Raw genomic sequence first — 18,647 nt, 5'->3', positions numbered from 1 at the left:
AGGCATGGCTACCTCAACACATGGCCATGACCGACTCATATCCGCTTCACAAGCAGGACTAAGTAACACTGACATAATTTTTTAGGGAGCGGTAATGAGGTGACCAATAACGGCTGCAATTGAGATCAGCTGTGCTGGTTAGTTTAGCGCATATTGATGATGTAACAAGACATCCACTGGCGATAATCTTGTGCCATTGATGTTGGCTTCTTGTTATTTGGTTATATTCCAATGAAAGGTGTGAAAATAATAGGCTACTGTTTCTGTTTCCTGGCTGAGTTGATGACCTGATTTGAGCCATCAGTTGATTGACAGTTGTAGGCGTACTGTAGAATGCTAAACTTTCCTCCAGTGTGTATGCTTGCCCAGGCTTTATCGTTAGCTATGTATAATTTGTCAATTTAGTTATGGTCTTTGGTGTGGATTGAAAGCCTGTATTGTATGGCTTTAATATTTAATTTCGTAAAGCTGTCAAGATGTTTATTATGCATTTGAGTCGTGTCACTAGATCGCAGAGCACTGGTATCGAACTCATGAGGCTCGAAGCCAGACTCACCTGCTTAGACCACCGCGTTACAGCGGTGAATATTGATGATACCGAAGATGTTATTGATGATACATACTGTACATACTGACTCTGGCATATGTGTGCCAAGGGAAACCGCTAGACCACAAAGGCACTGCAGTAACCAATAATTTATTTGGCCTATTGCTTGCCTTCAATATATAATAAAACAATTTATTAAAAAAGGATTTTCCCTAAGAAAAAATACATCTACACCCTGCAAATATGTCCATTTATTATAATTCACATAAGAATTCATGCAAGATGTGCTGTAGCCTGCTTCCCTGGCAGCGATTCTAAATATTATCTTCATATATTAAAATCCTCCATCTGCAAGATTATTTTCCTCCTGCGACGAAAGGGGTCAAATTAAGATCCGACATCTGTAGTTTAAATGACCTTGATGTTTATAATATATACTATTTTTCTTAAAGAAGTACACCAGTAAGGTCAGTGTCAACAGCCTGACTAACATTATTGAGACTATATGATATTCATTTAGTCTAATATTCTAGTTCATTACCTAAATGTTGGCTGTTTTGGCACCTTTCAAAGAACAATAACTGCTCCCCACTGACACTAACCTCATCAAATCTATCATATACTAATTCTTATCATCACTCGTTTTGACAGCTTGATGATGGCAACAGGAATCATAAGCGGGAAAAAGAAGCTTTAGATTACTAGTGATCCATCATTCCTTGTTTCGCAATAATCTCACAGTGCATCATCACTTTAACAGGACCAGCCAATCAGCATTTCATAAGAGAGCCGAGCTATGTTCCTTATTGCCACAGACGTTGTCCACCGGTGACTGCTGTAAAATACACCATCAAGAGATAACAAATCAAATGGCAGGACTGAAACAGTGGCTTCCTGATTCTGGGTAGTGATATTGGAAATTACGTCATGAGGTGAAACCTAAGCGGCATGAGACCTAGACCTAAGCAGCATGAGAAAAAGTGAGCCATATGTGTTGCTTTGTAGCTCAGTTGATAGAGTATGGTACTTGTAACACCAGGGTAGTGGCTTCGATTCCCATGACTGTTATTTATCTAATCAACTAACTATGTTTAAGTTTTACCCGATTTAAATTAATAATGTAACAATTAACTCATTAGGATTTAAGGCACCACGAGAGTGGTTGTTTTAAGAGTTACCATCTCCCGAATTAAACTATAAAGGTCTTTACCTATCACATCCATAAAACAGTCAATGTATTAAAACTTCTTTGGGATAGGGGGCAGCATTTTCACTTTTGGATGAATAGCGTGCCCAGAGTGAACTGCCTCCTACTCAGTCCCAGATGCTAATATATGCATATTATTATTAGTATTGGATAGAAAACACTCTGAAGTTTCTAAAACTGTTTGAATGATGTCTGTGAGTATAACATAAGTCATATGGCAGGCAAAAACCTGAGAAAAAATCCAAACAGGAAGTGGGAAATCTGAGTTTTGTCGTTTTTGAACTCACCCCTATTGAATACACAGTGGGATATTGGTTATGTTGCACTTCCTAAGGCTTCCACTAGATGTCAACCGTTTTTAGAAACTTGAATGAGGATTCTACTGTGATGTGGAGCTGGATGGGAGCTCTTTGAGTCAGTGGTCACCCTACAGCCTCGTTCTCAGTCACAAGCTTTCACTTGAGAGGTAGCTGTCGTTCCATTGGTTTTCAACAGACAATGTAATTCTCCGGTTGGAACACTATTGAACTTTTATGATACAAACATCCTGAAGATTGATTCTCTACTTAGTTTGACAAGTTTCTTTGACCTGTAATATAACTTTTTGAATGTTTCGTCCGAATGGATTTGTTTACCAAACGCCCTAACAAAAGAAGCTATTGGACATAAATGGACATGAATGATGGACATTATCGAACAAAACAAGCATTTATTGTGGAACTGCGATTCCTGGGAGTGCATTCTGATGAACATCATCAAAAGTAAGTTAATATTTATAATGCTGTTTATGAATAATGTTGACTACCCAAGATGGCTGATATTTCTCTGGCTGGTTTGGTTCTTTTGAAATCTGACACAGCGGTTGCATTAAGGAGAAGTGTATTTATAATGAGTATTTCTGTGAATTCATGTGGCTCTCTGCAATATCACTGCATGTTTTGGAAATACTGAACGTACCACGCCAATGTAAAATAAGATTTTTGGATATAAATATGAACTTTACCAAACAAAACATACATGTATTGTGTAACATGAAGTCCTATGATTGTCATCTGATGAAGATCATCAAAGGATAGTCATTCATTGTATCTCTATTTGTGCTTTTTGTGACTCTTTGGCTGGAAAAATGGCTGGGTTTTTCTGTGAGTTGGTGGTGACCTAACATAATCATTTGTGGAGGTTTCGCTGCAAAGTATTTTTGAAATCAGACACTGTGGCTGGATTAACGAGAATTTTATCTTTAAAATTTGAGAAATTCTGTTGATTTGCATTTGGAGTCCTAAACAGGTTAACTAGTTGGATATAGGGGGCGCTCTTTTAATTTTTGGATGAAAAACGTTCCCGTTTTAAACAAGATATTTTGTCACGAAAAGATGCTCGTCTATGCATATAATTGACAGCTTTGGAAAGAAAGCACTCTGACGTTTCCAAAACTGCAAAGATATTGTCTGTGAGTGCCACAGAACTGATGTTACAGGCGAATCAGGAAGTGCCGCATTTTTGAAACCGCCTCATGCCAATGACTCCTTATATGGCTGTGAAGGAGCTAGGAGTCAGCTTACGTTTTCCACAAGGTGTCTACAGCATTGTGACGTCTTTTTAGGCATTTCCATTGGAGAATGGCTGTAAGAGACCATATAGGGCGAGTGGTCGCATGGTGTCTCCCGGAGAAAACCTTGCGTAAAATACTGAGGTAGCCATTTTTCCAATCGTTTGTTATGAGAAACCAACTGCCTCGACGGATATATTATTGAATACATATGTTAAAAACACCTTGAGGATGGATCCTAAACAACGTTTGCCATGTTTCTGTCGATATTATGGAGTTAATTTTGAAAAAAGTTTGGCGTTATAGTTGAAGTATTTTTCGGTCGATTTCTCAGCCAACCAGGATGAACAAACGGGACGTTTTTCGCCTACAAAAATATTTTGGGAAAAAAGGAACATTTGCTATCTAACTGGGAGTCTCCTGAGTGAAAGCATCTGAAGTTCTTCAAAGGTAAATTATTTAATTTGGTTGCTTTTCTTATTTTTGTGAAAATGTTGCCTGCTGCCAGCAGAGCTAGCATAGCATTATGCCATGATAAACTTACACAAATGCTTGTCTAGCCTTGGCTGTAACGCATATTTTGAATAGCGTAATCATAGCCTCAAGCTCATTACCATAACGCAACGTTAACTATTCATGAAAATCGCAAATGAAATGAAAGAAATATATTCACTCACAAGCTGAGCCTTTTGTTAACAACACTGTCATCTCAGATTTTCAAAATATGCTTTTCAACCATAGCTACACAAGCATTTGTGTAAGAGTATTGATAGCCTAGCATAGCATTAAGCCTAGCATTCAGCAGGGAACATTTTCACAAAACCAAGAAAAGCATTCAAATAAAATAATTTACCTTTGAAGAACTTCAGATGTTTTCAATGACGAGACTCTCAGTTAGATAGCAAATGTTAATTTTTTCCAAAAAGATTATTTGTGTAGGAGAAATCGCTCCGTTTTGTTCATCACGTTTGGCTAAGGAAAAAATCCGAAAATGCAGTCTCTACAACGCCAAACTTTTTGCCAAATTAACCCCATAATATCCACAGAAACATGGCAAACGTTGTTTAGAATCAATCCTCAAGGTGTTTTTCACATATCTATTCGATAATAAATCATTCGTGGCAGTTGTGTTTCTCCTCGGAAGCAAACAGAAAAATACACGCAGCTGGAGATTACGCAATAATTGTGACGGAGGACACCAAGCGAGCACCTGGTAGATGTAGTGTAAAATGGTCAATCTTCCAATGATATGCCTACAAATACGTCACAATGCTGTCGACACAATGGGGAAACGACAGAAAGTCTAACCTCATTCGTGACCCATTCACAGCCATATAAGGAGACATTGGAACACAGCGCCTTCAAAATCTGGGGCACTTCCTGTTTGAAATTTCATCTTGGTTTCGCCTGTAGCATCAGTTCTGTGGCACTCACAGACAATATCGTTGCAGTTTTGGAAACGTCAGAGTGTTTTCTTTCCAAAGCTGTCAATTCTGTGCATAGTCGAGCATCTTTTCGTGACAAAATATCGTGCTTAAAACGGGAACGTTTTTTTATCCAATAATGAAATACCGCCCCCAGAGTTCCAAGAAGTTAACACATTAGGAAAAGGTCCTTAGCTGAATGACACAACATGGTGGCTTTTTACAAAACAACATGGAGAGGGAGAGAAAGAGAGAAATGCAATGTTCTAGGTACAGCTTTTTTTAGGACAGCTAATCAGCTGTACCAGTGATTTGTGTTGATGTTCAGAGTTCAAACCACTTTAGACATGGGCTACAGCTCTCCGTCTTTCCTGGTCTGGTGTTAATTTCTTTACCGATCCTTTTATGCACTCTGGTAGAAAGGGACATTTCTGTCAGGCTGACACGCTCTCTAACCTCCCTCGGGGCGTGGCTACTTACTATGCAAAGTTTATAGGAGACATATGATCTCATGGCGCCTAAAAACACATTCATATCTTAACAAAAATATGTTCACCATTTTTCATATGTCATATACAACGTAGAGGATGGAGACTTCTTACATATAGTGTATATACTTTTCAAGTTACAGTATTTCCTTTATAACCTTTTTAATGACATCACAAATTTAAAACCAATATGACACGACTTTTCTACAGCTAACAGCAGACGTGTTCTGGAAGGGTCTTGGAGAAGACCAGGATGTTCATAGAGGTAAACAAAGACGAACCGATTCAACATATCCCTAAGAGTGTCATTGACCAATGCTTGGAAGACTGCCCATGAGTTCGATAATCCAAATTGCATGACTAAATACTCAGTGTACACTAGGGGTGTTAAAGGCAGTTTTCCATTCATCTCCCTCCTTGATTCTCACAAGATTGTAAGCATTGCGGTGGTCCAGTTTGGTGAAGAATTGGGCCCCCTGTGCCAGCTCCAAGGTGGCGGACATCCGGGGTAGCGGGGTAACAGTTCTTAATCGTGATCCTGTTCAGCCCTCGGTAGTCGATGCAGGGATGCAGACCTCCATACTTCTTTCCCACAAAGAGGAAACCTGCACAAGCCGGGGATGTTGAGGAGCAAATGAAACCTGCCTCCAGCAAGTTCTGGATGTAATTGTCCATGACTGCAGCTTCAGGGATCGAGAGGGAGTAAAGATGGCCCCGGGGAGAGGTGGAGCCGGGTAGGAGTTCTATGGCGCAGTCTTTTGGACAATGATGAGGGAGGGTGGTGGCTTGCCTCTTACTGAAGGCCTCCTGGAGGTCGAAGTATTCAGTAGGGAGAGAGAAGAAGTATTGGTCTTCAATGGATGCAGGGGGACGCGACGAGGCTGTAGGTGGGGGTTTTAGACATTTATTCTGGCAAATCTTACCCCAGTCTATTAGGTGCCCCGTGGATCAGGAGAGTAGGGGGTTATGTAGCGCTAGTCAGGTGTGCCCTAGAATAAGGGGGTTCTCGGGAGCCGTGATCAAAAGAAAACTAAGAGTCACCCCAACCTGCAGTAGAATGGGAACCATGACAACTGTCATTCATTGCCAAGCTGATCTGACCCATTCGGATTCTCACAGGACAATCATAACAATGTTATTCCAACCAGATCTCATTTTTATGTTTGTAACATCAACCAATTTTGCCAGCTGAGATGAGAGTCCTCATTTCAAGTGGACAGATATTACTCATTCTCCAGAATGAGACAGAATCCACTCGGCGACAACGTTGCCATTTGTCAGTAGGGTTTAGCAGCCACAGTGGTATTTCCTGTCATCTCTTTGCCTTTTCCTCCCCACATACATCATTCCTCAGAGCCAGCACAGAGCTGTGGGCGATTGGGATAACAAAACCCGCTGACTCCCCTAGACAATTTGTCTTGCACCTCCCGCTTTGTTTCGCACCTTCCGCATTTTCAGAATCTGACAAGCGTGATTAAGGCAGACCAACTGCGGTCAGCTTGGTGGCATGTGTCTGCCTGGCCACAGTCAGTTGCTCTGTGAACTGAAGTCAAAGGTAGAGGTCTGCTTTGGATTTCAACATGGCCTCCTCAAACTCAATCGATACAGAAACTCTCAGCTGAGACAGGTAAATACCTAGCTCCAAATTCTATAAGAGGGTTGATGGTGCTAATGATACCTGGCTGTGGACTACAGCTGCAAGTGTTATACAGCTATGTCTCAAGGCGAGGTGTGATAATGAGGTGTAGATTAGGGTCTAGAAATCCAGTTTTGTTTTCCAATCAAGTTGTGGAATTGTCAGTTCTTCACAGTAAGCAACCAGGGAGTCAGAATCACATAATTGCTACTGTCAATATACCTAAACAGTCAAGGCCATAAAAAGCCCATATTATTATACTTACAAAAGAGCTCACATATGACCCCCCCCATAATACACACAGAACACTGGCGCATAGCTCTTATTTCTATTATACTTTTGACTAAGATTGTCGTTCTCATTAATCTCAAGTTGAGCATTAGCAAGCCTTTTCACTCTGTCTAATGCTAGGGAAAAGCATTAACTGCCATGGGGATTACATGAGGTGGTGTTTTGTTTCTCACTGTATGAAGGCTTTCTAGCCAAGCGTTGGGAGAAATAAAGACCTAACACAAGAGGCAGTCACTGCTGAGATGTTTTTCTGAACATAATTGAAGGTCATTGTGCGAAGAAAGTCATTATTTGCAGGTATTCCCTACTGTGCTAACAGGTGGGGGGAATGAATAGAGATATGTCCCAAATGGCAGCCTATTCCCTATATAGTGCCCTATATAGGGCATAAGGTGCCATTTGGGACGCATACCAGGTCTACAGTTAGCTGGCTGTACATTTGACCACACAGTTAGACATAAGAGTTTTATCGTTCTAAAGACATCTATTGGAGCAATTTTTGTAATTTGCATTTATACTATGACACAGACATCGTTATATTCCTACACCACACTTTTATTCAATTGAAAGTGTAGAACTCACTGTCTGTGGTGTTTCTTTGGTGTGTACTCATACTCTCAGGTTTTCAGGCCTAACTTAATCTTATATTGTCTCACACAAATCAAGGGCAAACTATGGTACAGTACACGGACGCAGCCATCCGCGATAATATCGCTCTTTCTTTCTTCCCTATGAAAATGGAAAAAAGTGATCCCCGTCAGCAAGCTTCCTGCTTTTCTTTTTGTTCTCCCTTTATCTACGATCATCAGCTTCCGATGATGAACTCAGAGCGAGTTGTCAGTTTTTACAAGGCTGCATTCCAAATGTCACCCTAGTCCCTATGGACCCTGGTCAAAACTAGTGCACTACTTAGGGAATAGGGTGCCATTTGCGACTCAATCAAGTCTGTCTGCTGATGCTTCTGTTTAACAATTTGCATAGATATGCAAATTGTCCACAGCTACCATCTCAATGCTCCCGACTGATGGCCATGGTATCATGGTGACATCACACATTTGTCAGAAATCCTATCCCCCTGTGCCACCCTACTGTATGTGGTCCTTGTCCTATGGTAACGTCGCTGTATGCAAAACGCGACTGTCAGAGTTTACGTGATTTATGATGAGTTGGTTCAAAGATGGGATTCAGATATTTATGGCTAGAGTTATGGATTATCCCTGTGTTATACTTTGTCACAGACTTTACAATGTTGATGACAGAGTTTCTTTACATTTTATTTATTTATTTAGCCCCATATGACCCGCATCCACCTCCTAAAGATGCAATCTTTGAGGCTCTGCATCAAAGCGTTGAACCTAAAGAAACCACTAAAACATCCCCTTGTGTGCTCCTACCACTTCTTTGACAAGAAGCCTACGGTGGAGCATCTTTACCTAGAAAAATGGCTTGGCTGCGATGCTCCACTCGTGAAGAAGCATTGTGTGTTGGTCAGGCAGTCATCAGTGACAGGAAAGCCAAACGCTTGAGCAGTTTGCCTGCTCTCATTTTGTGTCTCCCTCTTGCTCTTGTATCTAAGCACAGTCTCTCAATAGCACCATTTATTTCCTTTACAACTCAATAAAAAAATACCATTTGATATATACTGTACTTAATTATTATGATTATTAAATATTATTAGGAGCGTTCATGCAGTATGGTGTTTAATTGTACGGATTTGTTATTAATTGTCCATTGACTTGTTTAACAAGCCATACTAATTTATTAACAGATGACACAACAGGATCAAGTGTTCACCAAATTGAAAATGGGGATTGGCCAACACAAACAGAAGGAATGGATATGCCTTCAGAGAAGGATGCCCAAACTCAATGGGACGACCCATCTCTAAGTGATCACAACTACAACTCAGATGATCATATAAAGCCCACTACCTGTGAGGCACGGACACAGTGCCCAGCAACACCTCTCTACAAAACCCTGCTGAGGAACGAAGCACTCTATCGACTGCATACAGGCTTGTCTCTTGCTGCCTTTTCTACCCTGGCGGAACGTCTTCTATCCCTCTACAAAGGCAGCTTTCAGTTAGACCTGATAGACCAACTCTTGATGATACTGATGAAGCTGTATCTCAACTTGCTGCAGCGGGACTTGTGCAGAAAGTTTTCGTGTTTTCTAGAGTATTGTCAGTCGAGTGATTAGTTATTGGATTGGCATGATGGAAGAGAATCTGAGGAAATTCCATTGTTGCCAAGGGAAACCATCAGTGCTACAATGCCACAATGTTTTAAGGACCACTACCCAGGAACAAACTGCTCAGAAACTGCTTTACAGAAGAGCAAGAATCTGGATTCAAGGGGAGAGTCATTCAGCCATTACTACGCCCAGAACACTATCAAATACCTGGTGGCCATTGCACCTTGTGATGTTCATTTCCTCAGCATATGAAGGTAGATGTAGCAAATATGTAACATCGGATTCTGCGTTCCTGGAGTACCTCTGTCCAGGTGATGAGGTCATGGCTGACCGTGATCTGCTACACGAGAGGAAGATCACAATTCCAGCCTTCACAAAGAGGCACACATCTGTCAGAGGAAGACACCACATGTACAAAATGGATAGCTAATTCAGCGTAATTCAGCGTCCTGCGACTGGAGCCGCACGTCGTGGAGGGGGTACTGTCACCGTGTGCCAATCAACCTCTCATCTAAAATGGACAAAATACTTTGAATCTGTGCTGCCCTGTGTAACCTGCGTGGTGATATCATTAATGAAGATGCTGAATGAACTGACCAGTGAAAAGCCATTCACAGGGTCAATTTCCCAATATGTATTAAAGTTGTGTTAAAAGTGTTGTTAAATACATTTAAATTAATTATATAACAACTGAATTATTTGTTTTACATACTCATTAATATTAATAAAAAGCAAAGCCATAAAAACAATTTCCACAATACTGTGACTGTTGACGCATTAAGTCAGGGTTTTTAACAATTTGTTAATAGCATCTCCAAACAGGAGAGACATCTGACTACATACTTCTACAGAGTTGCATATATTTGTCACTCAGTGACAATCTGCCTGACTGATACTCCTCAACAATAAATGGCAGCATGTGTGTTGAGTATAATGCATTCAACCTCAAGACAGCCTCTGCACAGAACTGTGCATGATAGGGAGCAGGAATGACAACTTGCTGGGACGGAGCCCAGATGAGCACCTTACTTTCTTCCAGTCCTGTGCAAAACATAACAATTTGCACCTGCATGTTGTAGCCACATGGTTGCAGTTGGGGTGTACCCTACACCACCTTCACAGGGAGGGAAGCTAAAGTCATTCCACTACTGTCACTTGTGCTCCCTCTCCGGCATCTAGGTCACCTCCCTGATTACCTTCCTTATATGTGTCACTCCCTTTGGTTCCTTCCCCAGACGTTATTGTTTCTGTTTCAGATTTATGTCTGTGCGTTGTTCGTGTTTCGTTTATTAATTAAATCACTCACTCCCTGAACTTGCTTCCCGACTTTCAGCGCACACCGTTACAAAATAACGCCTCACCTAAGGGAAGCATCAGGGAGCGTTTATATTTTTTTTGTGTCAGGTGGAATGATGTCGGGTCCGGGAGCAGCAATAGGCTTCCATGCCTCAGCCAGATCGCCAGGCTCCCCTGCCTCCGCTGGCTCGTCAAGCTCTCATGCCTCAGCCGGCTCGTCAGGCTCTCATGCCTCAGCCGGCTCGTCAGGCTCTCCTGCCTCAGCCGGCTCGTCAGGCTCCCCTGCCTCAGCCGGCTCGTCGGGAGTTCATGCCCTCCCCGGATCGCTAGGCTCTCCTGCTTCCACCAGCTCGTCAGGCTCTCGTGCCTCAGCTAGATCATCAGGTTCCCCTGCCTCAGCCCCCTGTCAGATTCACGTGTCCCAGCCGGTGACAGATTCCCATGCATCAGCAGGGGTGACCGGTGCACTCCTAATCCCCGGGATTGTCCCCTGGGTTGGTATCTTGTGGCTGGAGCCGAACGCGCCTGGAAGGGGGTACCGTCAGGTATGCTCTATCTCGGGCGCTATAGGTCGCCATGCTCCTGTGTCTCAGCCAGATTGACAGGTTTCCTTCACCTCTGCAGAGGTGACCAGTCCAACTCCTGGTCCCCGGGATCGTCTTTTGGTCAGCGTCCTGCAGCTGGAGCCGCGAGTCGTGGAGGGGGTACTGTCACGTGTGCTCCCTCTCCGGCCTCTAGGTCACCAGGCTGCTTGTTATGGCGCACACCTGTCATCATCGTTTTGTGCACCTGCACATCATCACTCACCTGAACTCCATCACCTCCCTGATTCCTTCCTTGTATATGTCACTCTTTTTGGTTCCTTCCCCAGGCGTTATTGTTTCAGTTTCATGTCTGTGCGTTGTTCGTGTTTTGTTTATTGATTAAATCACTCACAGCTACCGAATAATAGTAAAGCCCCCTTTACTGGCTCAAATAGCCAACCAATCAGCCTGTTACCAACACTTAGTAAACCTCTGGAAAAAAATGTGTTTGACCAGATACAATGTTATTTCACAGTAAACAAAATTTCAGCATGCTTGGGAAGGACACTCAACAAGCAGAGCACTTACATACTTTTACACAAATAACTGATGATTGGCTGAGAGAAATTGATGATGAAATTATTGTGGGGGCTGTCTTGTTAGACTTCAGTGCAGCTTTATACATTATTGATCATAGTCTCCTAATGGAAAAACGTATGTGTTATGGCTTTACACCCCCTGCAATAATGTGGATAAAGACTTACATGTCTAACAGAACACAGAGGGTGTTCTTTAATGGAAGCCTATCAAATATAATCCAGTTAGAATAAGGAGTTCCCCAGGGTAGCTGTTTAGGGCCCTTGCTTTTTCAAGTTTTACTAACGACATGCCACTGACTTTGAGTAAAGCCAGAACATCAGCTACCACAGCGACTGAAATGACTGCAACACTCAACAAAGAGCTGCAGTTAGTTTGAGTGGGTGGCAAGGAATAAGTTAGCCCTAAATATTTCTAAAACTAAAAGCATTGTATTTGGAACAAAACACTCGCTAAATCCTAAATCTCAACTAAATCTTGTAGTAAATCATGTGGAAATTTAGCAAGTTGATGACTAAACTGCTTAGAGGAAAGCTGTCATGGTCAAAACATATTGATGCAGTAGTAGCTAAGATGGGGAGAAGTCTGTCTATTATAAAGTGATGCCCTGCCTTCTTAACAGCACTATCAACAAGGCAGATCCTACAGGCCCTAGTTTTATCGCACCTTGACTACTGTTCAGTCGTGTGGTCAGGTGCCACAAAAAAATGACATAGGAAAATTGCAATTGGCTCAGAACAGGGCAGCACGGCTGGCCCTTGGATGCACACAGATAGCTAATATTAATAATATGCATGTCAATCTCTCCTGGCTGAAAGTGGAGGAGAGATTGACTTCATCACTACTTTTATTTATGAGAGGTATTGACATGTTGAATGCACCAAGCTGTCTAAACTACTGGCACACAGCTCAGACACCCATGCATACCCCACAAGACATGCCACAAGAGGTCTCTTCACAGTCCCCAACTCCAGAACAGACTATGGGAGGCACACAGTACTACATAGAGCCATGAGTACATTGAACTCTATTCCACATCAAGTAACTAATGCAAGCAGTAAAATTAGATTTAAAAAAGGGATAAAACACACATTATGTAACAGTGGGGACTGTGAAGCAACACAAACATTGGCACAGACACACGCATACACACACAAACACATGCATATACACACACACACACACACACACACATGGATTTAGTATTGTAGATATGTGGTAGTGGTGGAGTAGGGGCCTGAGGGCACACAGTGTGTTGTAAAATCTGTGGATGTATTGTAATGTTTTAAATGTTAAAAGCTGCTGTAGCCAGTCCAATCCAAAATGTCATGACTGCCACAGCCCCAGCCACACTCCTACTAAACTATGCCTCCAGTCTTCTGATCTAACCCGCTGGGTCATATCTCAATAACTCAGTACCAAAAACCCAGCATCAACAACCCAACCTTGCTCTTTTTACAGAAAACAACCAAACCAATTTGACCCAAAGCCTGCAACCCAGCAGTTGGGTCAAACAAACAATCCATCAGTTGGGTCAACCAAACAACTCAGCAGACACTTCTATGCTGTACAGTTGTAGGGCTATTCAATGATGATCCTGGAGGGCCGAAACGTTTAACTTTTTTCTTTCTCCCTGGTAGTTCCTTGATCCTTGACTAGAAGTTGACAGCTTTTGCACAGTATCTGTTGGAAGAAATGCAGTTTGAATCTCTTCTCCTATTCATTTTCTTCGGTGTTACCCTGCTGGTTTGTATTATGTCATCCAGCCTGTTATTTCAAGTGAGAATATTATGTGACACATTACAAATGCATTACAATAGACTTACACATGCACCATGATGTTATGTATTAAATGGTGTATGACAGCAGTCTGGCGACATGGCTAATAACTGTGGAGATGTTTCATTGTTCTGATTTGTATTGTTCATGTAGAGATAAGTATATGGCAGGTATGAGAGAGGGAGACCGATAAATAGTGAAGGGGTAGACTGGTGGACTCCATGGGCGATATACACTGAGTGTATAAAACATTAGGAACACCTTCCTAATGTTGAGTTGCATCCCCTTTTGTCCTAAGGTGTCAAAAGCATTCCACAGGGATGCTGGCCCATGTTGATTCACATGCTTCCAATAGTTGTGTCAAGTTGGCTGGATGTCTTTTGGGTGGTGGACCATGCTTGTGGGAAACACAGGATATTTTTTAGGGTGAAAAACTCAGCAGCATTGCAGTTATTGACACATTCAAATCAATTTGTGTTTGCCACATGTGCCGAATACAACAGGTATTGTACCTTACTGTGAAATGCTTACTTACAAGCCATTAACCAACAATGCAGTTCAAGAAATAGAGTTAAGACAATATTTACTAAATTAACTAAAGTAAAAAAAATGGAATCAAGAAGTAACAGAAGAAAATGACATAACAATAACGAGGCTATATACCGGGGGTACCGGTATCGAGTCAATGTGCGGGGTACATGTTAGACGAGGTAATTTGTGAAGTGACTATGCATAGATAATAAACAGCCAGTAGCAGCAGTGTAAAAACAGAGTTTGGCCATTTGATGAATTGTTCAGCAGTAAATTGTCTTGGTCCTAGACTTTGTGCTCCAGTCCCGCTTGCCATGTGTTAGCAGAGAGAACAGTTTATGACTTGGGTGACTAGAGCCTTTGACAAACTGGTACACCATAAGCACTTAAATATTTTGTCTTGCCCATTCACCCTCTGATTTTTTTATTTGACCTTTATTTCATTAGGCAAGTCAGTTAAGAACAAATTCTTATTTTCAATGACAGCCTTGGTTAACTGCCTGTTCAAGGGCAGAATGTATCTTTGTCTGCTCAGGGATTTGACCTTGCAAACTTTTGGTTGCTAGTCCACCGCTGTAACCACTAGGCTACCCTGCTGCCCCAGCTAACCTGATAGGCACTCATAGCCTCAATTGTCTCGAGGCTTGAAAATCCTTCTTGATCACGCCTCCTCCCTTTCATCTACACTGATTGAAGTGGATTTAAGAAGTGACATCAATAAGGGTTCATAGCTTTCGCCTGGATACCTGGTCAGTATATGTCATTAAAAGAGTATGTTCCTAATGTTTTTTAAACTGTGTATGTGATCTGACGGTGGCAGCAGTACCGCAAGACTAACCTCCAGCACTCATTGCTGTGTGTTTCTATCTCTCTCTATGATTTTTCCAGATCCCTCCCCGTTCCACAACAACATGGGATCATATTGTAATGAAACAGCAGGGATCAGGTCTCGAACCCTCGACCTTCGAGCCGTGCCGCAAAAGCATGCTCTGCACTGAAAAACCCAGGGTCGTTACACAACTCCCTCCTTTCAAAGAGCTCGTCCTCGCGCTAGCTTGCGACTCTACGTCTTACAGTAACGCGCTCACCGGCCAAGCACACGCACTGTCGTGGATGCAGGGTTCGATCACTTCTTACACCATGGTAATGAAACAGGCAGGGAACAGGTCTCAAACCCTCGAACTTCTTGCCCGAGGTCCGGCGCGCTATCGACTGTGCCGCAAAAGCATGCTCGTGCGGCAGAGTCGATTTCCGAGCTTGTAAACCCAGGGTCGTTACAATATCATATGTAAAAGTACATGTGTGTGTATATCTATGCAAACTACACTTTTCTGTTGTAAATAGTACATGGTAGCAGTTTTGTTTACTGTGTCCATTTCATGACACCCTCAAGCCTCAACCATGTCATTGTGATGATGATTAATTTCTCTCTGTTGACAGATGTGTTTCTGTCTCGCTCTCTTTGCTTCTCTCCAGATCTCTCCCCTTTCCACAACATCCCCCTCCAGGGCCAGTACCATTGTCACCATGGCCCGGGGGTCCCTCTGGGACAGTTGTGTGACTTCACGATGGACTGCCCACTCGGCGACGACGAAGGGGACATGTGCAGTGAGTACAGCTTTTCTATTCTGAACAAAAATATAAACATTCAACAATTTCAAAGTTTTTACTGAGTTACAATTCATACAAGGAAATAAGACAATATAAATAAATAAATTAGGCCCTAATCTATTGATTACACATGACTGGGCAGGGGTGCAGCCATTGGTGGGCTGCACCCCACCCACTGGGGAGCCAGGCCCAGCCAATCAGAATTGTTTTTTTGCAACAAAAAGGCAAAAAGACAATGGAGGCAACTTCAGGTTGAGAAATGAACAATCAATTCTCTGGCAACAGCTCTGGTGGACCTTCCTGCAGTCAGTATGCCAACTTTATGCTCCCTCAAAACTTGAGACATATGTGACATTGTGTCGTGTGACAAAACTGCACATTTTAAAGTGTGCTTTTATTGTCCCCATTACAAGGTGCACCTGTGTAATGATCATGCTGTTTAATCAGCATCTTGATATGCCACACTTGTCAGTTGGATGGATTATCTTGGCAAAGGAAAAATGCTCACTGACAGTGATGTAAACAAATTTGTGCACAAAATTTGAGAGAACTTAGCTTTTTGTCCGTATTTCTGGGAATTTTTATTTCAGCTAATGAAACATGGCACCAACACTTTACATGTTGTGTTTATATTTTTGCTCAGTGAACTTCACCATTGGACTGGGTCTGTTGTGGGTAATGGAGGTTGAAGTCTGTTTGTGTGGGTGGGGGTAGGTGGATGGGAGGGGTTGGGGGGGGCATATATATATATATATATATTTATCATAGGTATACTTCACCTGTGAGAGATGGAATCTAAAACAAAAATCCAGAAAATCACATTGTATGATTTTTAAGTAAATTAATTAGCATTTTATTACATGACATAGGTATTTGATACATCAGAAAAGCAGGACTTAATTTGTGGTACAGAAACCTTTTTTTTGCAATTACAGAGATCATACGTTTCCTGTAGTTCTTGACCAGGTTTTCACACACTGCTGCAGGGATTTTGGCCCACTCCTCCATAGAGACCTTCTCCAGATCCTTCAGGTTTCGGGGCTGTCACTGGGTAATACGGACTTTCAGCTCCCTTCAAAGATTTTCTATTGGGTTCAGGTCTGGAGACTGGCTAGGCCACTCCAGGACCTTGAGATGCTTCTTACGGAGCCACTCCTTAGTTGCCCTGGCTGTGTGTTTCGGGTCGTTGTCATGCTGGAAGACCCAGCCACGACTCATCTTCAATGCTCTTACTGAGGAAGGGAGGTTGTTGGCCAAGATCTCGCGATACATGGCCCCATCCACCCTCCCCTCAATATGGCACACTCTTTCTGTCCCCTTTGCAGAAAAGTATCCCCAAAGAATGATGTTTCCACCTCCATGATTCACGGTTGGGATGGTGTTCTTGGGGTTGTACTCATCCTTCTTCTTCCTCCAAACACGACGAGTGGAGTTTAGTTCAAAAAGCTCTATTTTTGTCTCATCAGACCACATGACCTTCTCTAATTCCTCCTCTGGATCATCCAGATGGTCATTAGCAACCTTCAGACGGGCCTGAACATGCACTGGCTTGAGCAGGGGGACCTTGCGTGAGCTGCAGGATTTTAATCCATGACGGCGTAGTGTGTTACTAATGGTTTTCACCATGCTGCTTGCCTATTGTCCTGTAGCTCATCCCAGCCTTGTGCAGGTCTACAATTTTATTCCTGATGTCCTTACACAGCTCTCTGGTCTTAGCCATTGTGGAGAGGTTGGAGTCTGTTTGATTGAGTGTGTGGACAGGTGTCTTTTATACAGGTAACGAGTTCAAACAGGTGCAGTTAATACAGGTAATGAGTGGAGAACAGGAGGGCTTCTTAAAGAAAAACAGGTCTGTGAGAGCCGGAATTCTTACTGGTTGGTAAGTAATTAAATACTTATGTCATGCAATAAAATGCCAATTAATTACTTAAAAATCATACAATGTGATTTTCTGGATTTTTGTTTTAGATTCCGTCTCTCACAGTTGAAGTGTACCTATGATACAAATTACAGACCTCTACATGCTTTGTAAGTAGGAAACACTGCCAATTTTGCAGGTTATCAAATACTTGTTCTCCCCACTGTATGTGTGTGTGTGCGTGAGTGAGTGTGTACGTGCGTATGTGTGCAGTTCATTATGCATGTACAGTACCAGTCAAAAGTTTGGACACACCTACTCATTCAATGTTTTTTCTTTATTTTTACTATTTTCTACATTGTTGAATAATAGTGAAGACATCAAAACGATGAAAAAACACATATGAAATCATGTAGTAACCAAATAAGGAGGGGCCTTCACGTGTACCATCTGTGGCCGCAGAGGTCACACGGCTGGTCGGTGCCGGGTTGGTTCCTTTAGGGGTCAAGGGAGCAGGCAGGGCACTCTGGTGTCACCCCGGGTGAACCTGCACCACTCTCATCCAGAGCCCTTTGTTGTACACCTGTTTGTGCATGTTTACTTTCCTGAATTTTCCCAGCATTCCCTACATAAGGTGCTCGTCAATTCAGGCGCAGCTGGGAATTTTATCGACAGAGCATTTGCCCATAGTTTAGGGATCCCTGTTGTTCTAGTGGTTAGGCCTTTCCCAGTTCACGCTCTGGACAGTCGACCATTAGGGTCCGGATTGATTAGGAAGGCTACCATTCCCCTGGGCATGGTGACGCAGGGGGGTCACAAGGAGAGAATCAGTCTCTTCTTTATTGGCTCTCATGCGCTTCCCGTGGTACTAGGCCTCCCCTGGTTAGCTTGTTATGACCCCACCATATCATGGCAACAGAGGGCTCTCACGAGGTGGTTGCGAGAGTGCTCAGGGAGGTGTTTAGGGGTTTCCGTTGGTGCTACTACGGTGGACGGGGGGATTGTGCGGTAAATCTCCTGGTAGACGCCGCAATTACCAAGAGTCACATGTATCCCCTGTCACAGGCAGAGACGGCGGCTATGGAAACATATGTTTCCGAATCCCTGCGTTGGGGG

At 42.7% G+C, this 18,647-nt stretch overlaps 1 protein-coding gene across 1 annotated transcript in view; it reads left to right on the top strand.

Annotated features, from left to right (window-relative positions):
* The window catches only part of alk (ALK receptor tyrosine kinase), a 698,893-nt gene that overhangs the window by 571,190 nt on the left and 109,056 nt on the right, over nucleotides 1-18,647 (top strand). Inside the window, exon 6 of the mRNA XM_090220448.1 lies at nucleotides 15,539-15,670. Within this exon, the coding sequence (XP_090076574.1) occupies nucleotides 15,539-15,670 (132 nt within the window). The remainder of the gene's footprint in view (nucleotides 1-15,538; nucleotides 15,671-18,647) is intronic.

The sequence above is a fragment of the Oncorhynchus mykiss genome, chromosome 25 (genome assembly GCF_057628025.1).
Source record: "Oncorhynchus mykiss isolate SJ-2025 chromosome 25, ASM5762802v1, whole genome shotgun sequence".
Taxonomy (NCBI): Eukaryota; Metazoa; Chordata; class Actinopteri; order Salmoniformes; family Salmonidae; genus Oncorhynchus; species Oncorhynchus mykiss.
Note: the sequence above shows the minus strand (reverse complement) of the source record. Positions and strands in the feature narration are given on the sequence as shown.